Here is a 26,137-nt window from a genome sequence, read left to right as displayed (position 1 = left end):
AACAATTTAAGAAAAAGAATTATTTAAGAGACACTCCCAATGTGTTTTCTAGGCAAGCTTCTAGTTATGTTTAATTACTTTAAAACATTAAAGTCTCAGTGGTTACAACACAGTTAATAAATTCTTGCAACCTCTTTCAGTTAAACAAACGGAAAATTCTTAACATATTAAACATTTAAAACACAGCCCTTTGAGAAACATCCCCATACCGTACTTCCAAGGCAACCTTTCAGTTATGTATAATTGCTTTAAAATATTAGAGTCTCTTTGATTCCACCATATTAAAAGCTTATAATTTCCTTTTGAACAAACAGCAACAACCATTTAAGAAAAAAGAAACAACCATATGAGAGACAATTTTACAAACGCATGTAAGTTGCTTCATGTAACTCTTGATTCGGTGAGTCGTTTACGGAGCTGTCGTCCCTCGGTTGCCGCAGCTTGAGGGTCCTTCCACCCCATCAGACCGGACTCATCTTCTGCAAGCCGTGGTCCTCACGCCGGCAAAACTAGAACACACTAAGGCGTTTGTTAATAGTCGGTTCCATACCACTTGTTCAGTGATCACTAAGTAGTGAAAAACGACCTCGGTGGACAATGACCGCCTTCAACCGAAGGCAGACACCTGTGACCTCTCGTTTTGAAAACTGATAGCCCTCCTCCTCTCCACTCTGGTGGTCGCTTGCTAAGTCTCTCTGCCACTTCTGTCAGGCCAGAGCCACTGCACCCGAATGACTTGAATCGGTCACTCCATTCACGCACTGCCACAGTCGCTGAAACCTAGCTGCCGCCGCGAGGCTAGCGTCCCTAGCAGAACATCTCAGAAGCGAACAAACAAAGAATAGACAGAACCAAGGAATTCAAAGGAAGTAGACCCACATGCCTCAACCACTCCCGCCAAACCCACAAAAACTCCCTTCCCTGCTTGATGCGTTAAGTGTCCAGTGAGGAGGCTAGTTCTCCTTAATCTTCGAGACGTGAATCCTGGACAACTTCTCCGACTCAGTATTCCACACAAGCAAATTGACTGGACCCAATACTCGGACAATCTCAAAGGGACCCAAAAACTGGGGAACTAACTAACGAATAGCCCTTCTCCCCTTTCTGATTAACACTGGGGTTGTGCACCAAAATACGATCACTTACCTTACAATTATATACTCTACGTCCTTGATTATAACGATCGGGCAACCTCTGATGGGCCCGCTGAATGTTTCGACGTGCCTTCCTCCGGTTCTCGTGCAGAACCTAGCCTCATTACGCTCCAGGAGCAAGTTTTTAGCCAACCTCTAGTTGCCCAGAGGTGAATTAACTTGATAGGCAAACACTCCTGCCACCCACAGAGTGGTCCCACTTTGGGAATTAGTGCCCCTTTCAAATTTCGGTTAACACGTTCTACAAAAGATGGCCGAGAAATAATAGGGGGTAGGTTTGACATGACCGATAGCCAGCTGAAAACAAAATCTCCTACAGCCCATAGATTCCAAGCCGAGGCATTATCGCTGACCAAACACATCGGAAATCAAAGATGGAAATAATCCCTGAGGGATGTCGAATAGTAATACGACCCGTAACCCTGTGACTAAGGATTACCAACAGAAAGTTGAGAAGGCGTCCATGACCACGAGTACATACCGGTTACCATCATGAATTAATGTCAGAGAACCAATGCAATCGATGAACCACTTATCCAAGGGATGAGTTGCCGTAGTGGATTGCAGAGGAACTTTACTGGGGCTGGAGTTTGATTTGGCTTTTTTGCAAACATCACACTGACTCACAATCCGCCGGACATCCTTGTATAAGGAAGGCCAAGACGCATGGCGCTTAATATTAGAAATGGTTTTGTTGCACCTAAATGCCCTCCAGCAATCGTATGGTGAAAGTGTCAGAACACAGGCTTAACGAAATGAATGGGCTGACAGATCTGGAAACGACAACAAACGAGGTCTTTATGTATGGGATGACCGGCCACCTATTCCACATTCAATAGTTTATTCTTAGTGTCCTTAATCCTGGGGTCACTGTCCTGTCTTCACTTGAGGTCTCTGAAAAGATCTGCGACTTTGGATAGTATCCCTCCTACACAATCCTCCGGATCGGAAAACTTCTCCGACTGCTGAAGGCCAACCTCAAACATCCCACTCAAGGTGTAGGCTATTTGATTGTTGGTGCCACGGTTATGCTTCACCGTGAGTTGGAAAGCCGAAATTCGGACGGTCCAACGACCTATACGATCCATCTTACGTGGGTGCGCCAACAGCCAACTAAGGGATTGATTATCAGTTCAACAAGAATTCGCAGTGCTCAAGGAAAAACATAAATTTCTTTAAAGTGAATAGCACCGCTAGCGCCTCCCATTCGTAGACTGAATACTTAAGCTCTGCTGGGGAACCCTTCTAGATGCACAAGTCACCGGTCTACGTTCTCGTTCCTGCTCTTGGAGGAGAACTGCTGCTACTCCGCAAGTAGAGGTGTCAGTTTAGACCACAAAGGGCAACTCGAAGTTTGGGATAGCCAGGACGGTTGGGTTACTAACAGCCTGATTAGTTGCTTAGAAGGATGCCTGGCGAGTTTGATCCCAACGGTAATTAACTACTTCTAAATCTACATCTACGTAATTACTCTGCTATTCACAATAATGTGCCTAGCAGAGGGTTCAATGAACCACCTTTAAACTGTATCTCTACCGTCCCACTCTCCAACGGCGCGCGGGAAAAACGAGCACTTAAATTTTTATGTGCGAGACCTGATTTTTCTTATTTTATCGTGATGATCATTTCTCCCTATGTAGGTGTGTGCCAACAGAATGTTTTCGCAACCGGAGGAGAAAACTGGTGATTGAAATTTCGTGAGGACATCCTATCGCAACGAAAAACGCCTTTGTTTTAATGATTGCCACTCCAGTTTACGTATCATGTCTGTGGCACTATCTCTCCTATTTCGCGATAGTACAAAACGAGCCGCCCTTCTTTGAACTTTTTCGATGTCATCCGTCAGTCTCACCTGATGCGGGTCCCAACTCCCTTCCTGGGCAATTCATTAAGAGAGGCGGCCACTTGTGCAAAATGTGGCACGAATTTGCGGAAATAGTTGGTCATCCTGTAAGTAGGCTGTTTAGGTTTTCTTATATTGGTAACGCCACGTAGCTCTGTATGAAAATCACTGGCTGTGCTGTGTGCAGTCTGTGGCTAGTTTGCATTGTTGTCTGCCATTGTAGTGTTGGGCAGCGGCAGCTGGATGTTAACAGCGCGTAGCGTTGCGCAGTTGGAGGTGAGCCGCCAGCAGTGGTGGATGTGGGGAGAGAAATGGCGGAGTTTTGAAATTTGTAAAAATGGATGTCATGAACTGCTGTATATATTATGACTTTTGATGACTGTTAAGGTAAATACATTGTTTGTTCTCTATTAAAATCTTTCATTTGCTAACTATGCCTACTAGTAGTTAGTGCATTTCGTAGTTTGAATCTTTTATTTAGCTGGCAGTAGTGGCGCTCGCTGTTTTGCAGTAGTTCGAGTAACGAAGATTTTTGTGAGGTAAGTGATTTGTGAAAGGTACAGGTTAATGTTAGTCAGGGCCATTCCTTTGTAGGGATTTCTGATTGCGTTGCGCTAAAAATATTGTGTGTCAGGTTAAGCACAGTCCTGTATAATTTTTCTAAGGGGACGTTTCAATCCCACTAACAGGAGGGTGAAGTTTTCGCAGATCCTTCGTAGGCCCCTGATCGATCCTAACCCTTCGGCAGAGACTAAAGGCCCAGAGTGGCAATGTGCCGGCAGGGAAAAGGTGACCATAGAAGGTTTGGCCGTCAAACCTGTCTCCCTGAACGTTCCTCAGTTGTGGGGCTGTAGATAAACATCGTCCATATAATTGTATACACATTTAAATTTTAAGTCTCCGAGCACCCGATCCAGAAACCTAGATGAAACAGACAAAACGGAACTCTGCTAAACTGGAAGAGATTCCAATCAGACAAATGGCGGTAATGTGCTTGGAATCGTCTGACAGTGGAATCTGGTAATACACTTGGTTCAGATTCAAAACGGTGAACTACTTTGCTCCAGAGAACCATGAGAAACAATGATGATTATCAGGTAAAGGCACAGATTGCAATACAACCATTTCATTCACCAACCCGCAATCAACTACCGATCGGAACTCCCCTTTACTATCCTTCGGGACCAAGAACACTGGTAGCGCATATGGGGAGGTAGAAGGTCTTATGACGCCTTCATGCAGTATACTGTCTATCAGGGCACGCGGGTTCTTCATCCTGAGGTGGAAGGGGGGGGGGGGGAGGGGAATAACCTGTAGGGCGATTGGCGAAAAGGAACGTCGTCAGTCAACCGGATTTTGTTACTCGTGCCAAGGGCTGCCGGAAACTTTTCGAGCAGGCGCGACAATAGATCCCTTTGTCGTGGCTCCAAATGACTCAGTTCATAACACCCTGTAGCAAGCAAAGCAGAACACACCGGCAATGAAATATTACACGAGCATAAACTGATTCGCTCCGCAGGATAAAATTTCATATAAATAGTACGTCGTTAGCTACACAACATTAATCCCTCGTGGGATATAAAATCACAGAAGGGGATCAAAATAAAGGACAAATTCTTCACCACTAATAACTTAATTGGGCAGGAAAACTTTTTCGCAATACTCAAACGAACCACAAAGTCGCCTACTTAAAGCAGCCGATGTATGCTAATAGATCGATAATTCCGATAAGAAATTTGTAAGGGAATGAATTTACGTAAAAATCGATACTCCGGGTACCAATAATAGTCCAGAGGCGATACAAGGGTGAAAATTGGCTCACGATTCAACTGAGAACACAAAGTGTAACGACTCACCCACTACGTCCTCAATTCAGTGCAACGCCTAGGAAAGGACATCCGAACCGTCAACTGTCACCTATCAACTGTCTACCCCCCTCCCCCCTTTTTTTGCTGAACCGGACACTCACGAACAAAATATCTCACCTGCCGGCAACGAAAACAGACTTTAGATCGTTGTCACGGGACACCATCGAATTTAGGTTACATCGAACAGCCGCTAGCTCCCAAACAACTAAAAGATGATTGAATCCGCCCCTCAATGCTAGAGACCAAAGCACCTTATTGATCAAAGGTGGGGGGGAGTTTACTAGCAAAGGTGATGCGAGATTGGTCCTCGGACCTCACGCCTTCCAATATGCTATCGAAAATTTGAGCCTCGGGAACTTGCAACTCTAAAGCCGAAACAACGGTTCAAATCCACTCATTACATTTACTCAAGGGTTTATTACCTTATTGCACCGGCCAATTATGCTTACACTGCAACTCGTTGTTCAAACGGGGGAACAGTTCGATACTGATCACCCGTTGACGTAACTCCTTCAACCCTTTCCCCTCGCGCAAAATGTCAGTAAATATTTGACTCAATGTCTCATTAGTTAACGGGTACAATAAATGAAGAACCTGATCATTAGGCAAATTCAACGCTTCGGGTGTCAGAATCCTGGCCTCCTCTGGAGCTCTCTACATCATCTAAAGTAAACTGTTTTACAACACCTGGCAATTTAGCAACATGACCTAAGCAGTTGTTGAATAACTTGCACGTGATTGGCACCAGGCATAAGATGGCCAAGGTCACTAACCCGATTTTCCTGATACAAAAGTTATGCCTGAAGAAGAGCAAGTTGTTTACAAGTGGAAGGAGCTTCGCCAGGAAAATCAATGGTCAACGCAGCGGTATAAAGCGGCAGTATGTCAGCTACCCCATCAACAGTTTCCTTGGTGACGACGATCTCACCCGAGCAACGAGATCGGCAACGCATCCTTCGCCAACCCGAGAGCGAATCTTACCTTTGTAGGCAATTTTTTCTTTCTTTAACAAGTTGAACCCCGGGAAACGCCGGGCCTCCATAGTCAACTGTGGCCTGAAAATGATGAATGTATAAGTAACAATAATTTTCCTTAATCACAGTCAAGGTGAAAGATGCTTCAAAGTTCTCCTCCCCCTCCCCCCTCCAGCAATAAAAATGGAGCTCTGAGTAACCAATTGACATGTCTAATCAAAACGTAATAACAGTTTCAGATACATTGTCAAGGAAACGTGGAACGGCTAAGTAGGGTTCAGGAAAAACATCTTTCACCCTTTAGTTTACACACTTTATTTAATAAATATAATAACCGAGTTTAAAGAATTTAAATAAAAATACATGTTGAGTAACCACAGTGGTACTCACGTCCTTGAGATTGTAATTTCCCAATTCTTAAAGGAAGTTTTAACCACTTAAGAGAAAAAAACAATTTAAAAAACTCCCTAAAAATGTGGTTTCAGTACAGAATGTTTAACGATAAACAAGCAACAGGATTTTTTTTTAAAGAAAGGCATTAAGCATTAAACAAAAAGAACCATTTAAGGGACGTCCCCAATGTGTTCTCAAGGCAAGCATCCAATTATGTGTAAATACTGTAAGACATGAAAATCTCAGTGATTTCACTACACTTAGTAAAGTCTTACAGTCTCTTTCAATTAAACGAGCAGGAAAATTCTTTAGGTATTAACAATTAAAAACAACAAATCTTTGAGAGACACCCCCACGCTGTGATTTCAAGACGAGCTTCCTATTATGTATAATTACTTTAAAACATTAAAGTCTCTGTGACTTCACCACACTTATTAAAAGCATCCAGTTTCTTTCAGTTAACGTCTCTTCTTAAAGTATTAACAATTTAAGAAAAGAAAGACCATTTGAGAGACAATTTTACTAATGCGTATACTGTAAATTGCTCTACGTAACTCTTGATTTCGGTGAGCCGTTTACAGAGCCGTAGTCCGTCGGTTGTCGCAGGCCTGGCCATCCTGCCACCCCGCCAGACCGGACTCATCTTCTGCAAGGAGTGGTCTTGGCGCTGGTAAAACTAGAACACACTAAGGCATGTGTTAACGGTCGGTCCCATACCACTTGTCTGGAAGTAGTTTTAATAAATACACGTGGGAGGGAAATATAAATCCGGTGCGGAATAGCACAGTGCCCCTGTGAAACCACAGTCAATATGGAACCGCTGAGCTACCATGGGCTCTAAAGGCAACAGACAGAAACCAAAGCCCATAGCCGCCACACGGCCGTATCGAATCAAAACGCAGGAGAGACGTTATGGAGACCTATAACAGCTCAAGAGTTGGCAGGCAGACTCATAGATTAAACCAAAGAGCCGCCCAACTTAGATCAACTTCGGAGAAGGCAGCAAGTAGCAATCTAAAGAGGGTGTTTAAGGATACACAGCCATTATCTCGAAGGTGTTAGGAAATATCTAGGAAAGAACACGGTTCAACCACCCCCACCAAACCCACAGAAACCCCATCCGATGTTTTATGTGTTGAGCGTTGTGGGAGGAGGCTAGTCCTCCTTAATCTGGGAGACGTGAACCCTGGACAGCTTCCTCTACTCAGTATTGCACACTAGCAAGTATACCGGAAGCTTTAAAAATGCTACATTAGTGCTTTAAATATGAATTACTTTTAAAAAACTTTCACCCACTATTTTGTCCACATAGTGGTTGAATTTCCAAAACTACTGAAACATGCCGTTTTTTATTTCTGACTGAAAAAACTGAATACAAGTTTTCGTAGTTTTAGCATCAAAATTGCCTTAATAACAATATATTTCGACATAGCCTACCATCCCCTATTTCACCCGCTTAGGAGAGGATCTTTGAGCAACCTCTTACTAAAAGGTGCCTACACTGTAAGATCAACACCCTCTTCAGATTTCAAGTTTCGGTTCTTAGCGGTTTGGACTGGGCGATGATGACTCTGTGAATCAATCAGGCCCTATTTCACCCCATCAGGAGTTGAATTTCGAAGAACGCTGAGACAAGTTATCTTTTAATTTCTAATTGAGAAGCCGAATAAAATTTTTTGTAGATTTAGCTTCGAAAATGGTTTCAGAATGAAATATTTCCTAAAAACTTTCATCCCCCATTTCACCCATCTCTGAATCAGTATCTTTTCACTTCTAACCGAGAAGTCAAATGTCAGTCTTCACAGATGTAATTTTAAAAATGATTTAGTATTTCTTTGATAATGCTTTAATTTAAAAAAAAATTTCTCTACTGTTATGCCCCCTATGTGGTTGAATTTACAAAAACACTGAAACACCTGCTTTTTTTCATATCTGCCTGAGAATTTAAATACCTATTTTCATAGATGTAGTCTCTAAAATGCTTTAGTAGGTCTGTAATAATGATTTATTTTTAAAAAAATTCACCTGCTGTTTCGCCCCCTTCGGGCTTAAATTTCCAGAAATGCTGAAACACGTATATTTTAATTTCTGACCGAGAAATCAAATAACAGTTTTCGTAGAGCTAGCTTCAAAATTACATTAATAACGACATTCCTCCAAAAAACTTTTCATCCCCTGTTTCACACCTTGGGGTTAGAATTTTGAAACATCCATTCTTAAACGATGTCTGTAATATAAGATGACCATCTTCTCCAAATTTCATGTTTCATCCATTAACGAAATGGGCTTGGCGATGGTGAGTCAGTCACTCAGAACATTGCCTTTTATATAAGGGGTGAATACTAATAAAACCGACAAACTACAGGGACGGAATCTTGATTGGAAATGAAGGAAAAACGATTTCATGGACTTGTGTCTGGAAATGCATAGTTACCACGGTAGATGTCTCTGACGAAAGATAATTCCTCTGACCAGGTGTTTCTTGTTCAAAAATGTTCAAGTGTGTGTGAAATCTTATGGGACTTAACTGCTAAGGTCATCAGTCCCTAAGCTTACACACTACTTAACCTAAATTATCCTAAGGACAAACACACACACCCATGCCCGAGGGAGGACTCGAACCTCCGCCGGGACCAGCCACACAGGCCATGACTGCAGCGCCTGAGACCGCTCGGCTAATCCCGCGTGGCTGTGTTCCTTGTCTGTTGCAGGCTGTGTGATGGACGCAGTGTACTATGAGGTGCATTCAAGGTCTAAGGCCTCCGATTTTTTTTCTCCGGACTGGAAAGAGATAGAAACATTCGCATTGTTTTAAAATGAGGCCGCGTTCATTGTCAATACGTCCCAGAGATGGCAGCACCGTACAGCAGATGGAATTTTACCGCCAGCGGCGAGAATGAGAACTGTTTTAAATACTTAAAATAGCGACGTTATCCTTACTTCAACAGCGTGCAATCATTCGTTTTCTGAATTTACGTGGTGTGAAACCAATTGAAATTCATCGACAGTTGAAGGAGACATGTGGTGATGGATTTACGGATGTGTCGAAAGTGCGTTCGTGGGTGCAACAGTTTAATGAAGGCAGAACATCGTGTGACAACAAACCAAAACAACCTCGGGCTCGCACAAGCCGGTCTGACGACATGATCGAGAAACTGGGGAGACTTGTTTTGGGGATCGCCGAATGGCTGTTGAACAGATCGCCTCCAGAGTTGGCATTTCTGTGGGTCCTGTGCACACAATCCTGCATGACGACCTGAAAATGCGAAAAGTGTCAACCAGGTGGGTACCACGAATGCTGACGGACGACCACATGGCTGCCCGTGTGGCATGTTGCCAAGCAATGTTGACACGCAACGACAGCATGAATGGGACTTTCTTTTCGTTGGTTGTGACAATGGATGAGACGTGGATGCCATTTTTCAATCCAGAAACAAAGCGCCAGTCAGCTCAATGGAAGCACACAGATTCACCACCACCAAAAAAATTTCGGGTAACTGCCAGTGCTGAAAAAATGGTGGTGTCCATGTTCTGCGACAGCGAGGGCGTAATACTTACCCATTGCATTCCAAAGGGCACTACGGTAACAGGTGCATCCTATGAAAATGTTTTGAAGAACAAATTCCTTCCTGCACTGCAACAAAAAGTCTGGGAAGGGCTGCGCGTGTGCTGTTTCACCAAGACAACGCACCCGCACATCGAGCTAACGTTACGCAACAGTTTCTTCGTGATAACAACTTTGAAGTGATTCCTTATGCTCCCTACTCACGTGACCTAGCTCCTAGTGACTTTTGGCTTTTTCCAACAATGAAAGACACTCTCCGTGGCCGCACATTCACCAGCCGTGCTGCTATTGCCTCAGCGATTTTCCAGTGGTCAAAATAGACTCCTAAAGAAGCCTTCGTCGCTGCCATGGAATCATGGCGTCAGCGTTGTGAAAAATGTGTACGTCTGCAGGGGATAACGTCGAGAAGTAACGCCAGTTTCATCGATTTCAGGTGAGTAGTTAATTAGAAAAAAAATCGGAGGCCTTAGAACTTGAATGCAACTCCTATAAGCAGCAGAACGGCCTGGTATTCATGTCGGGAACAAGCAGAGATGGCGTTTGCGTGCGATCAAGCAGTTGGGAAAGGTCGTGAGACAGCACGGCTATACCATAACAAGTACCCTCACAAAAACCAGTCACATCACACAACATTTCAAGCCAGTTTTGGGCATTTGTGTTATCATGGGCACTTTCAGAGAGACGAACGTGCAGGTAGGCACACCGGCTTTGGAGGAACGGGTTCTGTCTCTCGACGGTTTCCATCCGACTGGCCATATAGAAATACTATCTCCACCTGTTACCGGCGTGAATACCAGACCATTCTGCTGCTTACAGTACACTGCGTCAAACACACAGCCTGCAACACACAAGGAACACAAGGCACGTGGTAAGAGGAAGTTTCATTCGTCAACACCATCTACCGTGGTAACCATGCATTTCCGGACACATGTTCATAGGACATTTCTTCCTCCGTTCCCAGTCAAGGGTCCGTCTCTGCAGTTTGTCGGTTTTATTGGTGTTCATACTGTATGTAGATATATCAAGCCGAAGAACAAAGTGCAATATTAAATAATCTTATGTTTGCCAATGTGAATGCAGCAACGAACGCCGCAGATCACACACTCTAGGAGCGATGTGTCGCCATCGTCTGGGCTGACGTCGTCTAGCGTCACGCAGCTGTAGGTCGGTGGAGCAGAAATTGTTCTGATGAGGACAGGCAGCCAGAAGCTCTTTCTTGGAATTGTTTGTCCGAGGTGTTACTATTACTAGAAAATGAAGTAAATCATCTGAGCTGCCAATAAAATGCTGCTGCACACAGACGTTCTGTGTTTTACTAAATTACGGAAGAATCGGGTTCAGTAACTCAGCTTTTATTTTGCGCTGCGTGACGTTTACAACGAGCAGATAGTGCAGCAGAATAGCTAATTGGCAAAAGGCATCCCCCCAAATAATTAGACAAATATCTGGCAAAACATCAATAACTCGATACGCTGAATAAAAATTAGCTTCATCTGGTAAGTAGCAGTAAGCGACTTCACGTCGACTGGAGAAAAACTACACGTAATAAATCTGAGAACCACGCTCAGACGTTTAGGGTGTCAAATTGTGGACCGTTTAGAGTACTAACTCACATGCAGCAAGCAAACAGAAATGTGGAATAGGACCCGAAAAGAACGCTGTAATAAACAGAACGGCAGAACATACGAATAATATAAATCACGTACTACAACCGGATTTGAAACTGTTTCCCAAATCCAAAAACAATAACTATACCTGGCTATTGGGGGACTGCGTGTATTGCTTGATAAATAATGTACAACATCTTTAGAATAATAGAAGCTGCATATCAGAGAACAAAATCAAAGACTTACTTGTACAAAAATGTTTTAAAAACTTCCTAGCAATCACTTCTTCTCATCTCGAAAGCCCAAGAACCAAATGAAGAGGGGACTGATGACCTCAGATGTTAAGTCCCATAGTGCTCAGAGCCATTTTTTGAGCCAAATGAAGTATTTCGCCTCCAAGTGCATATGCAGGACATCAATAACCCCAAATAACTGGATGAAGAAACTTCGCTTAACAATAGAAATCTTAAAGTGCCAATGATTAGGAGTGTTTGTATTAATGTGATCGTTCTAAGTAACATAACGAAGAAAATCTCTGTTATTTATTAATTAATAAACACAGATCCCAATGAAGAAGCTAATATTAACTGTCACACGGGGAAGAGATGCTTAAAGAATGTGACATTTTTACCGAAAAGAAGGTAATTTCAATCTAGATTAGCAAATATATTTTAGCGCAAGACGAATATAACTATCGCAGTTGAAAAGAGGGCTATACATTTTGAACGCTACAGCTTACTTCAGAGAAGCTAAGTTTATTAATAGTCGAATGTCTATTTTCCCCAAGGAAGAAAGAAACCCTATTGTATTTGGCAAAGCAGCATACTTATACAAGAAAATTGTTATTACTTTGGAATCAGAAATAAAGTACTCAGAGATAATGGCAATCTAAAGAAAAAAATGCCTAGAGATATATGTGGCGTAGTATAAACGCAAAAATCAGAAATTTAGCACATTCTTCTCTTTATATTTTTAAAAGCATTTCGTCTCATATGATGTAGGCAAGGGTGTGGCGATCTTTTCTCATCAAGCACATTACGTGAAGAATATGAAAATGAAGAAAAAAGAGTGAAAGGATACCCTTTCTACGGAAACTTCCGCAGCCTAGGGTGCTGGCAGTTTCTGTAGATGGCCGTTATGTGACTTTGTTTCAGTGATTACGTAAGCAAGTCGTTTGTACTCATCGGATAGCCGAGGTAGCTGCTTAATGCCAGTTGGACAGAATAAGGAAATTAATGTACTGGACATCATGTATTCCATTCCAGGGCGTCAGAAGTCAGAATTCTCATTCAGTGTTGCGCCCCTGTCTTACAACGAAATCACGGGCCAGGCACAAACGGAGAGCAGTGGTCTGGCGGAGTGATGTTAGGTTGGTATACCTGGATCCTGCGTTCCATTTCCCCTTCAGGCGACGGTTTTTAATAGGTGCCGACAGACTCTGTTCACCACTGGTTACGCCAACTGAAGAACATAGGGCTGTATCGTGGTTCCAGTTTCACATTAAACGTGATGTTCCTTCGCAAGTTTGGTTCTCCCACGACAGGGACGGAAGTGGTGGCATGTAGAAAGTTGTCAACAGTAACCTACATTAGACTACTAGTTTTATTTTGGTTAAAGAACCAAATGTCACGTAAAGTCATAGGGAAGTTATTCATATTTATTTGAACTTCAGATGTTGAACGCATTAGTTGTGCACTCGAACTCTGATCTTTCCTTTTGCGAGATTTGAACCCTTCAAGACAATGTAATTCCATCAGTTCGTTGCTTGCTCAGTATTCCAAATACCTCAAGGACTCCCTGTAAGGCATGTGTCTAGGTTCTAATCCTCTACCGCCACAAAAATTTTCAACATGTCTCTTCAAACTCTGGCATAAGCTTGTGGAAGATAATTTTGATTTTTTCTATGCCTTCATTCGTTCTCAACAATTTTGGTACACTACGTGATCAAAAGTATCCGGGCACCACCTGAAAATGACTTATAAGATTTAGGTCAGGACTCTGTGCAGGCGAGCCCATTACAGGGAAGTTATTGTCATGTAACCACTCCAGCACAGGCCGTGCATTGTGAACAGGTACTCGATCGTGTTGAAAGATGCAGTCGCTATCCCCGAATTGCTCTTCAGCAGTGGGAAGCAAGAAGTTGCTTAAAACATCAATGTAGGCCTGTGCTGCGATAGTGCCACGAACCACGCAAAACAACATGGGGTGCAAGCCCCCTCTATGAAAAACACTAGCACACCATAACACTTGCGCCTCCGAATTTTACTGTTGGCACTACATACGCTGGCAGATGACGTTCACCGGGCATTCGCCATACCCACACCCTGCCATCGGATCGCCACATTGTGTACCGTAATTCGTCACTCCACACAACGTTTTTCCACTGTTCAATCGTCCAATGTTTACGCTCCTTACACCAAGCAAGGCGTCGTTTGGCATTTACCGGCGTGATGTGTGGCTTACGAGCAGCCACTCGACCATGAAATGCGTTTTCTCACCTGCCGCCTAACTGTCACAGTACTTGCAGTGGATCCTGACGCAGCTTGGATTCTTGTGTGATGGTCTGGACAGATGTCCGCCTATTACACATTACGAACCTCTTCAACAGACGAGATCGGTTTGTACGGTTTTGTGCTGTACGTGTCCCTTCACGTTTCCACTTCACTATCGCATCGGAAACAGTGGACTTAGGGATGTTTAGGAGTGTGGAAATCTCGCCTGCAGACGTATGACACATGTGACACCTGACCACGTTCGAAGCCCGTGAGTTCCGCGGAGCGCCCCATTCTGCTCTCTCTCGATGTTTAATGACCACTGAGGTCGTTCATATAGAGTACCTGGCAGTAGGTGGCAGCACAATGCACCTAATATGAAAGACGTATATTTTTGTGGGTGTGCTAATACTTTTGATCACATAGTGTATGTGACGATTTCTACTGCTAGTCGGACACGCAATTTTTCGAAACATCGTTTCAAGTACAAACATGCCAACTTCTGTTCGTGTACCACGAATGATCAGTCAGCACTGAATTCTAGAAGAAACACAAGCATGTCTCACTACAGGTGAAAGAAACCTGTATTTATATCCATTTGTAGCTAGGAAACAGTGGCGACAGGTGCCTGATTCCAGTCACAGGAGGGCAATAATTACTCATGCGTCTCGTCATTTCACGTTCAAACAGGTCGCTACTGCTGATAAAATTCGATATCTAGCAATTGATTGTGCTTAATTATCAATCCACTCAGGTGCTGGGTTAGAATCCCCACCCAACACAAAAGTACGTGTCGCATCGTTTCAAGTTGTTTGCTTGTCAATGAAACAATATTTAACATGGTTGCTGAATAGGAGTCATGCTCCTGTACAAAAATTTTTGTCAAAAAGTTTTAAATTCAGATCTGCTACTCATAATGGCTAAGAATGAGGTACGCCACTTCTCTTTATGGCTAGGCAGAAATGACGATCAGTGCATTGTTCGAGTCTCGATCAGGCATGATAACTTTGCTTCCTTATATCATTGCCTCCGCCACACACCGTCAGATGGCTTGCGGAGTATGGATGTAGCTGTATTTGTAGACGCTTGCTTTGAACTCATATGCAGAACAAATGAGTTCGTCATGTCATTTAATGTTCGAACATATGTACAACTAGCTTCTCATGAATCGCTTTCATTTTTACTCCACTTTGTGTTAAATACAAACGGCAATAGGTGGGTTTCGAACTGTATATACAAAGTGTTAGAAATATAAGTGCAAATGTTATGAACATTGGTATCTTGATATGTACCCATTTCAGTGTGTTAGTTGTTTTTCTTTGTATCTAACAGTCTTACCGCAAACATGTCAAATTATTTATTGTATAATGTTTTCTGCATGGTTCTGACTGCACCAGGAAGTAGAGTATGCCTGTCAGTGTAGGCTAAATCTTTTGCATTTACACACCCACAATTCAACGCCTGACCTGCTGCTGAGGGGCAAGGTAACATTAATGGCTTGCTCTTGCCACATGTACTTGGAGATACTATCCAACGTAAAAACATACTACTCCTAATAGCTCTCATTATTAGTCTGCAAATGAAGTAAATTTCGATGTAATATTACTCAGTACAGTGTCCTCAGTCACCAATAAAAGTATCTGCACTCATGCCCCTAACACTCAGGATGTGCACAAACATTGTTGATGTGTGGTTTCCATAGAGCAATTGACACTGTTCATCAAGTTTTTTCTAATTGGTTAGTTCATTAACCAGTTTATACAAGCTCACTTACCAAGCGAACGACGGTTAAAGGGTGGTTGGAAAACTCTTTAGAGAGCAAGAATATTTCGAGTTCAGAGATTCTTGAAACATCACTTATTTGCAAACAGAAATACTTTTGAGTAATAATTAAGGAATATTTATGTGCTAGATTTACAATCATTAGATAATAACGGGAGAGGTCACATTTTAGAACTCTTTCTGAATGTAATAAATTTGTATTTACTATTGTTAAGGAATGTCTCACCTCAAATAAGGTGTTCCCTGATATTTTTAGTATTGTGTTATTGGCTTACGTCTGAATTTATTGCCATACTAAGCAATGTTCTCTAGTGATCACTTGTGGTAACCATTTTATATAGTGAAACGACTGTACCGAAAATGATTAGAGGACCTTTGGGCTGCATGCAAATCAGGTCGTTCAGGTGCTTTTGAGCATGATAGCACACATCGCTTTGGAGAGGCAAGAACACCTTTCTGAGGTGCACGCAGTTGCTATCGTTCAGCCTTTATATGAGCTTTGTCTCTGGTTTCTCTTAAGTTCGACTGGTCAGCAACAGCACATCTTATCACAAGATAGCTACAGTTTTATGCCATGTTCGTCTCAAAGGTCGATATCAGACACAATATCTACTTCTCATTGATAGGTCTCTATGGTTGGGACATTTTTGAAAAATTAGCAAAGTTTGTATTTTTACCTGAGTGAAGTACAGTAGAGAACAACTTGAAGAGTAATATAGAGATGTTTCAAATGTTGTTCAGCTTCTTGGAATGGTTTTCTTGAAAAAGACCGGCCGATTTACTTCCCCAGCCCTGTCGCAACAAGAGCTCGTGACAACTGCGACCTTAAAATACGTAAAACATTATGTCCCATGCAAGAAGTGTCAGTATATAGACTAAAGTTTCCTTAATAAAACTGCAGCGACACCATACAGAAGGTTAATGGGGGATAGTTACAATATGGACAATAACAATACTGCACATGAGAGTCAAAGATGTTTATTTTTAAGATTTGGCACTGTTATTGTCAGGAATTTAATTACCAAAGTCGTGTTATTAACAGCTATAATGGGAAATTTCGGAGTAACGCCATGAACACAGGTTCAGATCTCCTGTGAACTGCCTCAGCCTCAGGAGCTCGCAATCTCATTTTCAATCACCAGCCCATCTCCTTATGAGGAGCTGGAGGAGCTGGAGTCGGATGTGGAGTCAGATGCGGAGTCAGATGTGGAGTCGGATGAGGAGTCAGATGTGGAGTCGGATGAGGAGTCAGATGTGGCGTCGGATGCGGAGTCGGATGTGGAGTCAGATGCAGAGTCAGATGCGGAGCCAGATGTGTCTTCCTCGGTCTCACTGTCTGCCGATGCCTGTAACACGCCACAATGACTGCAAATGTCACAATCACATGTATATCTTACAAGAAAATCAATTTCATTATTACAAATTATCATACTGCTTCTAAATAATACAACTTATTCCCCACCATTTCATGATGGTTCAGTATAGTGTTCACAAATTAATCTCTATATAAAATTACAGCTCATTCACAAAATGGCGTAGTATTTTTTCCTTGAACTCCTTAGTCTTCTGACTCGTTAGATTCGACAGTTTATAGATTCCTCTTTGTGCCAACATCTTCATCTCAGTGCAACACTTGCACCTCACGTCCTCAAATGTTTGTTAGATTTATTACAATCTCCATGTTCCCATAATGTTTTCACCCTCTACAGCTCAATTTAATACATGAAAGCTATTCCCCGATCTGTTTAAACATCTCATACCACCCTGTCAGTGTTTTCTACATGTTCCTTTCTTTTGCAGTTCTTGGAGCAACCTCTAATTTCTTGTCGGTCCACTTAATTTTTAACATCCTTCTGTAGCACCATATCTCAGAAACTTAGCTACTCTTTCCCATTGTTAAATCTTTCTTTTATTTCTTTCACTGCTTCTTCAATGTTTAGATTGAACAGGAGGGGCAATAGAGTACATCCCGTCTTAAACCACTTTTGATGCGAGTGCACTGTCCTTGGACAGCGCATTTGCAACCAAAACGGCTTTGCAGAACTGTATGAGCCCGTTTCGGGATTTGCCTTCCATGTGGTTTCCTTTCTGTCCTGACAGACGAGATCGCTAGGAGCAGAGGAAGTGAGGTCTCCCGTAACGTAAGGAGAGGAACGTTACACATTGAGCAGCCCCAACTCTTTCAAACAGAATACTCACAACATCTGTAGAGTAATTTTATGCATATCTCACGTACTGGTGCTACAACACGGGTTCATATTTTATGGAATATGTAAACCACCAGTTCAGCTGCACGTTAAAATTATTTAACTTTTCACTACCGCTTTGAATAGTGATAAGTGCCTGGGATATTTCGGAGTGCTTTGGAACTTACCACAACAGTCTCAGTAGTCTCGTGGTCTGTTTACCAATTACAAGTACCACTGCATTATAATAACGGAAAGTCAAGTGGAAGTGAACTAGCAACTCACAGTATTTCTATAGGAGCAGTCTACCAAACGCATTCTCCATTCACGTACTGTGTCAACACTTGATGTCAGAATACTTCAACGGTATTCGTACTGGGTAGCATCGTATCATGAAGCTACTGAAACTGTTCTAGCATGCGGCAAAAAAACTCCAGAAGAGTCCTGATACTTCTCTCCTGATGACTGTTGAGTGCAAGTTTGTGAACATCAAAGAATTTTAAACTGCGATTCAATGCCTATGTTACATTTACTGAAAATGTCAAACTGTGTCGGTAATTGTATGTAACTAGTTTCGGATGGCAATTTGGTATCTTCAGGTTCGTTTTCGTGTTAGTTGCACCTCAGTCACATCGTAACGCAACACAGCATCCGTCAATAGTTAGGACCTACTGCTATAAGACGGTGACTCCAATGTTTTGCTAATTAAGGATAATGAACTGTGCGTCAGGAAAAATTCCGCATACAGCGTTTGACAGTACATATTACGTTTAATAAATAATTATACTTTTCAAAACTACCAGGTATAACCAGATTGTTCCTATGTCGCCTGTCGCTCTCGTTCACCAACAGCTGATGTTCCTTTCATGTTACAAGTATTTTATTCAGAGTTCCTCATGAGATCAAAGAGAAGCCTGACCGACTTGACAATGATCGACAAATTAAATGCCTAATATTAAAAAATAACAAGTCGGGATGTATAAAAAATAATTAAGTAAGATTAATTATTAAAATTATTAATTTGTTTGTTCATTCGTGTGACAATTGTTACAAATGTATTGCTTGTAGTAATAGATCAAACCAGAAATGATGTTTTTTTAACCGTACACCATTCAAATATAAAATAGCTACAGGTTTGTTTGAATTACAGGAGCGCGTCACTAAATTATTGGAACACCTGAATTGTCGATTATCTCGCAAAATTCCTTTTACGAAATTGCAAGGTCCAATATCAACCGAAAAACCTAGAGATGAAACCGATAGGCACTACTGCCAACGGGACCACGAAGACATGGTTAGATTGATTGTAGTATGCACAGAGGCCGTTAAGCAGTCGTGCTTCTCGTACTCCATACGCGACTGGAATGGGAAGAAACCCTGGGTATATGGTACAATGCTAAGTATAGTTTGTCAAGCTTTAACATCGGTTTGCAGAGGGTTTAAGTAGATGTGGAATAAATATCGTTCTACTGCTGGAAAGCTATCTCTCAGCCAAAGAACTAACAGCTACCGTGGAGCCTGTGGTTATTTGTCATTTCGTTACAGAAAACTCGTTATTGTGGCATTAGTGGCCATAAGTACTTTGGTAAATCGACCGAATAGACCAGCTAATTACAATGCGCAAAATTCGCTTATAAAGAATATATACTGTATGTAAGCAACGTGTGGAATATTTTCTTATGTGCTAAGAGGCAGATATGAGAAGTGTCTACTCACTGCAGAGCTGCTGTCGTCAGCAGAAGCGGTGGCGTTGGCTGCGGCTTCGCTGCTGCTGTTGCTGACCTGATTAATTGCATCTTGTATGCCCTGGTTGATGTTGTTGGCAATTTCTTGGGCTTCGTCTTTTGCGTCTTGTATGCCCTGGTTGATGTTGTTGGCAATTTCTTGGGCTTCGTCTTTTATGTGCTCGACGGCATCTTGGATCACGTTAAAAAACAAGGGTGTCGCCGATATCTTGAATAGAAAAAGGGAGTAGCTTGTCATCATTATCGCATCTCCGTTCACTTTTGTATGAGCATGAGAAACTGAGTATTAACCTAACAAATCTCAAAAAAATGTTCTTTTAGGAATAAATATGAGGTTATTAGTCCTAGGAGTATAAGTGATATAAGACTGCAGGTTTTCGGGGCCGACGTCTGGTGCTAAAATCTGTGTCGTCAGGCCACATGGTATTCGTCTTCAGATTTCTTCGTTCTTAGACTTTTTGAGCCCTCTTCGGATTACTGAAAAATCTCCAAGGAATGGGAATGTCTGAGGAAATTTGGAGACGAATATAACCTAACGACTCAGATTTTGCCATCAATTAAGAGCTATGCCATTTTTTGTTTCTAAACAGTGTCTTTCGTGACGTAAAACACCAACTCGCAAAAATAACATTAGTATGAAGCAGTTCAGTAATATATTATGAAACTCCAGAGGAAAATGCGTAAGGATTGCAGGATGACGGTCTGTATAGAATTTTCAGCTGAATAAGCTCCTGTCACAACCGTTATACGCCAAAGCACAAAACAAAAAAAAAAAAAAACAAAAAACTGTTTCCACTGACTGGAAGAAAGCGAATCTCACACCCCTCTACAAGAAGTATAGCAGAACTAATTCTCTAAGATATCGTCCAGTCTCATTGAAGTCAATTTGTTGTCAAATCTTATAACATATTCCAAATTCAAACACAATGAGTTATTTCTAAGAGAATGGCCGCCTCCGTGCTAATAAACAGGGATTCCTAAAACATCGATCTTGGGAAACACAACTTGAAGTTCCCTCAGGTTTCATCCTGTAAGCCATGGATCAAAACAATCAGTTGGATGGAGTGTTTCTTGGATTCTGTAAAGTATTCGGCTCGGTACTACACCAAGAGTTCTTAACAAAAGTACTGTTATATGGATCAACAAACAAAGTTTGTGACTGTATTGAGGATTTGGTGATAGAGAAGACGCAATATTCTATCTTGAATGGAGAGTCATTCACCGAAGTAGAAATAAACTCAGGCGTGGCCAAGGTAAGTTTGCTGGGATCCTTTTTGTTGTTGCTGTATATTAGTGAGCTCGTAAATGAAATTAACAGTAATTTCAGACTTTTTACAGATGACTCTGTTACCTATGATGAAGTAGTATGTGACAAACGGCACCATTATGCAGACAAATCTTGATAAGATTTTAAAGTGGTGTAAGGACTGACAAATTGTTTCAAATATTCAGAAATACAAATATATGCGCTTCACAAAAAGAGAGAGAGAGAGAGCTTAGTGTCCAATTACCACCATCTACGAGGCGTAACAATAATCAGTCAGCTCATACAGATACTCGTGTGTAACAATTTGCTGAGATATATGATGGAGTGATGCCACAGTCTCACTTGTTGACGAGGCACGTGGCGGACTTCAGTCTATTGGCTGGTTACTGGAGAAGGAGACTGATTGTAAACCCCTCGTGCGTTCCTTTTTAGAACACCGCTTACGTGTCTGCGCCCCTTACCACATAGCACCAACAGGACATATTCCCCGTACATATTTCGCGTACGGATTGTCACCAAGCTTGTTTGAATCACGGGAGTGCCGCACAGAGATACAGGAAAACCTGAACGGGTACTCTGTAATATTGACGCTGATTAATTGTGAGAAATTCTAGTTAAAGAGTTTCAAAAGCCAGTAGTAAGTGTATACACCTATTACTTCTTCTTCTGATTTCAGAATGGCTGCTTTTGACATAAGTAGGCGACAAATAAAAATTAGATAACTATGCACACAACTGGAAACTAGTTGCACGCATAAACTAAACCCTAATTCTTACTCGTAAAGCAGAGCCGAGCAGATTGTCTTCATTCCAACAAGCTTAAAGTTTCTTAAGTGAAAATACGGTATAGAATCTATATTTCACTATCGCTCCAGCGCCTTTCCTGTTTCTGTTGTGCACGTAGTGTGGCAACAAAGCGTGATAGTCCAGCCACTGAGAAATAACACTGCAGACAGTCTAAGATGTAAGTTTTCGGAGCGGCAGCATTTTTCACCTCTCTAGTTCCCAAATTGGCGCTTTCTTTTGTTTCGAGGTTACAGCAGCGTTTCGGAACTCTGCCTTATAAAACATCAACAGGATTACATAGAAATTAAACATGACTCGAGAAAAGGGAGTAACATTCAAGTAGCACAAATAAAATCAAGAATAGTTTCGAAGAACAGATCATTAATCTCAGGATATATGACAAATACGCAGTGCACACAGATGAAAAAGTGGACAAACAACCACTACATAGTGGGCATTCAACATGATTAAGATGACCTACAGTAGAACAGTTATTGGCAAGAAAAGTGAAACCTAACATACCACATATAAATGCAATTGTGTAATTAGTGGTAAGTTAAAATATTTCAGTACAATGCAATACAAAATGTTCACAAGACGAAATTTGGGGAAAGATCCAAATAGAAATTTAACCAGTGCAGTAAGGTACCTAAAAACTTCTGAAACTTGAAGAGACACCTGGGTCAAAAACAGGTTGCCTTAATAACAACAACAAAACAGCAACCAAAACAGGAGTTCTGAACACAACGAATCGGCTAGTTACATTTCCCTATTTTTAAACTGTATATGCATGAAGAAATGAGAAAATTTTTGGCTGGTCCTAATACCAAAGAAAAGTGAATCAGATTATAATTGCTAGAACCAGATGTCTAAAATCTTTACAAGCAAAGCACAGAAACATTAATATGAAGAATAACAACTATGTTATGTAAGGAGGAAAAAACAGCATAACTTAGTTCCGGAAAGCAAATGTGCGGTTTATCCAACAACCTCGAAGATTTGTGTTTAGGAGAAGTGAAAAAGTGGAAGTTTAGGATTTAAAATATAATTACGGTCAAACAGCACGAAGTGACGTTATAATCTCAGAGCGAAGACAAAGATGACAGATTGCAATGGACACTATTTCATAATAGTGATCGACGAGGTAAACGTCTACAGGTAAATTAGAAGATTGGTTAGTTATAGCCAATTTCCACATACCACATACCACATACCATATGGCTACGTACTCGACCGTTTAGAGGTTTTTACTTGACTACTTATTTCTATCAAAGAATATCTCTGTTCTATAGATGGAAAAGCAAGGACAAACTATTTTCATCTACATTTAAGAAAACTTATGCTGTATGTCAGACTTTTAATTTTCATGGGTAGATTTTCAAGCAGCTTTATAGCTGTATATTCCCTATTTTCTGTGCCAAAATTAGAGTCACTAGAGGGAAGTGTAGATCTTCTTCCTTCTGGTGTTGTATTTATGAATATCACTATTATTTTCTAACTGAAATGGATTTATCAACGAATTAACGTATTGAGATGTTGTGTTTATTAATTCTAATTCCTTCAGTTGATGCCTGATAATGTACATGTGTGATGCCAGCACACAATTTTAATTCCTTTCTGTCGTGTAGTGCATGTTCTTTGCATAAGCGAGATTTACGCAATACCTTATCCCGCAAACAGGAGTTTATGAAAATATGTAAAAGTGTTAACTTATTGGTGCCAAGTAGACGACTGTTCTTATGGCAAAAGTAGCTGAATCTAAATACGTTATCAGGTCTGCCTTACGATTTTTCATAAATATGACACCCGAAAACCAAGAATTTGTCTATTGTCTTTTCTTGGAACAGCACTTTAACAGGAGAAGGAATATTTTTTACTGTAAGACACTGGATGAGCTGCAATTTTTAAGAGTTTAATACAGAATAAATTAAAGGATAATTTACTATCCCTATTGATTGTTCTATTTTATATTTAATTATTATTAGGTTCTGCAGCTTCGTGTTCTAATGAATTTGGTGAACGGAGGAAAAGATAGTATTGAACTATCATTCATATCTTACAGAGTTGATATCTGTACTGTACTATCCATGTAGAAGTGAAGAGACCATGGAACCAAATACGAAATGAAGACTGTAGGAAACAGCAAAAATTTACTACAAAACAAAAAAGTGATTCGGATTTTCGAATGGGTAGAGATATTACAGGGGAAAAACGATTACTAATAGTGTCCTGCCAGCGATGGTAAAATAGTTGCAGAAAAGCAGTTAAATTATAGTAAGAACGATGTCCAATGTAGTAATGATACAGAAGATTATGATTATGTGGCCCGGTTCCATTAGAAAATAACGCAGTAAGATTTGTGGCTTTGTCTTTCCACGAAACAGATAAAATGCTTTAGTGTAGTTACTAATCTCTTTTAACTGGTTACATATTCAGATGCATCAGGTTATGCACAATAATTTTGTCACTCATTTGACCACAGAATGAACTAGTAGTTTAGGATTTACCTGAGCCACTACGGCCAGAGCGATGACAATCACCAGTTTGGAAGTCATTTTGTTTAATCGACGACTCGACGCAACTGCCTTACGCTAATAATCGCGGGGTATTTAAAGGGCAGGCACCGTCTGTAGCCGCACATGTTGGCAATTTTCACAGGTGTCTTACATTCGTCATCTGCAAACAGCGGTCCTTGTGTTTCTGATTACTCAGGTGGACGTATTCTGCCAAAAAATAACTGGTGTTTCTTTGTCATGCGACGACATGTGTCTCAGAAAGGTAATTTTTCACTGATCATGCCTTACGAAATAACACACGTCATGAGCGAGGCTTCTAGACGGAACCAATTAGTTCACTTTTGATGATTAAGGCGTCGGAAACGGGGGTACTTGAAAGGAATTCGTTTTTGACACTAGTTGGCGGCATGTCGCTTGTTGACCGTGACGGGAAGGACAGGGTAAATGGTCTGGTTGGTGGGTCTGCTGGTTGCCAGTGACTGTATGTAGTTCTTCAGTCCTGAGGAAACCCCTGCGTTTTAACGATGGAGAGTGAACAGTTTTTTAATATTACATTTGTGGCAGGAGCTGAAAAATGTCCCGAACTGTACGATTACATGCGTAGTGATTACTCACGAAAGGACATTACTGAAAGACCCTGGAAGAAAATTTCGAAAGAAGTTGTAATGACAGGTAAGTTGGTTCAGCTATATTTATAAATAAGTAACGTCAACTAGATAATATAACACGTACATCTGTTTTTTCTCAAACTCCAATCTTCTCAATGTCGTTGCCAATTGGTTAAGTAAGCTCTTAAAATATTGGTTGACATCATTCAGCAATCGTTTTCCAATGTTGATGATTCGGCAGACTCACGTGCAATTCCTTCAAAACATTCCAGACTGTTGCTATAGTCTGTCCAAAGGGGTCATGAGTCCAGATTGTTAGGCAGACAGTGCTAAGACTTGTATTTTGGAAAACAGGAGTTCAAATCCCCGTGAGGGCATCCACGTTTAAGATTTTCGTGGTTTTCCTAAATGGCTCAACGTAATTGCCTGGATGTTTGAAAAGGCATAGCCGACTTCCTTGCCAAATTCCAGTTTTTACTTATTTCTTAATAAGAATAGAAATAAAATATTTGCCATGGCTCAGCACCCTGCAGCAAGTCTTTCAAGTGGACGCCACTTTGGCGACTCGCGTGTCGCTAACCTACCCAGTTAACATACCAGAGAAAAGGAACATACAATGTAACGAGGAAACTGAACCACGTGTCGTTCCTGTTGAATCTTTACATCGATGAGAGGCGAACCCTGCGTTAAACGCAAACTGAAAAATTTCCATGGTTCGAACGGTAATCGATCCTGCGACCTTCCAGTTTCAACGTGCAACTCGTTCTCAGATGAACTATCCGTCGAATGGGCGTTGAACGTTACCAGTGACCTTTTGTACTGAAAAAGTGAAATGAGAAGAGGCACGAACGTTGATTCAGCTGCAAAATATTTGCAAATCGGTAAAAGACGATATGATAGCCTAGCGCCCTTTTGTAATTTACTTTACTTAACAAAAACGTTATGTATTTCTTTATACAAAGACGAGTGTTTTAATTTTGAGGAATTAAATTTATTTTTAGTGGCTGAGTGCCAGAAAAGACGGAAGAACTTGACGGCTTTCATGTAGGTGACTTGAAATTTTTAGTGGCTGAGTGCCAGAAAAGACGGAAGAACTTGACGGCCTTCATGTAGGTGACTTGAAATTTTTAGTGGCTGAGTGCCAGAAAAGATGGAAGAACTTGACGGCTTTCATGTAGGTGACTTGAAATGTGCCCTAAGTGGCTCCGTAACCAAATAAAGTAAGCCATATTGTATGACAGAAGCCATGCAATTTTCTCTTCTATTTGTCAAGCAATTTAAGAATTTTTCAGGCAACATGCTTTATGCACCAAAATAGGAAATATATGCAAATATTGGCGAAAATGGCAACG

At 41.3% G+C, this 26,137-nt stretch overlaps 1 protein-coding gene across 1 annotated transcript; it reads right to left on the bottom strand.

Moving 5' to 3' along the window:
- Positions 1-16,640: 16,640 nt before the first annotated feature.
- On the bottom strand, positions 16,641-24,290 carry LOC124777391 (clumping factor B-like). The gene is made up of 3 exons (XM_047252782.1): positions 24,169-24,290; positions 19,581-19,817; positions 16,641-17,024 (listed from the first exon to the last, which is right to left on the bottom strand). The coding sequence occupies exons 1-3, from the start codon at positions 24,214-24,216 to the stop codon at positions 16,830-16,832; spliced, it is 480 nt and encodes a 159-aa protein (XP_047108738.1). The 5' UTR covers positions 24,217-24,290; the 3' UTR covers positions 16,641-16,829.
- Between the last annotated feature and the right edge of the window lie 1,847 nt (positions 24,291-26,137).

Source organism: Schistocerca piceifrons, chromosome 2 (genome assembly GCF_021461385.2).
Source record: "Schistocerca piceifrons isolate TAMUIC-IGC-003096 chromosome 2, iqSchPice1.1, whole genome shotgun sequence".
Taxonomy (NCBI): Eukaryota; Metazoa; Arthropoda; class Insecta; order Orthoptera; family Acrididae; genus Schistocerca; species Schistocerca piceifrons.
Note: the sequence above shows the minus strand (reverse complement) of the source record. Positions and strands in the feature narration are given on the sequence as shown.

What these genes read in the sequence shown, in the direction of transcription:
- LOC124777391 (XM_047252782.1), bottom strand. Translation starts at nt 24,216, where the DNA reads ATGACTTCCAAACTGGTGATTGTCATCGCTCTGGCCGTAGTGGCTCAG. An exon ending in CTCTGGCCGTAGTGGCTCAG is followed by an intron (nt 19,818 to 24,168) that starts GTAAATCCTAAA and finishes TTTCTATTCAAG; the next exon opens with ATATCGGCGACACCCTTGTT. An exon ending in CTGACGACAGCAGCTCTGCA is followed by an intron (nt 17,025 to 19,580) that starts GTGAGTAGACAC and finishes GGCGTGTTACAG; the next exon opens with GCATCGGCAGACAGTGAGAC.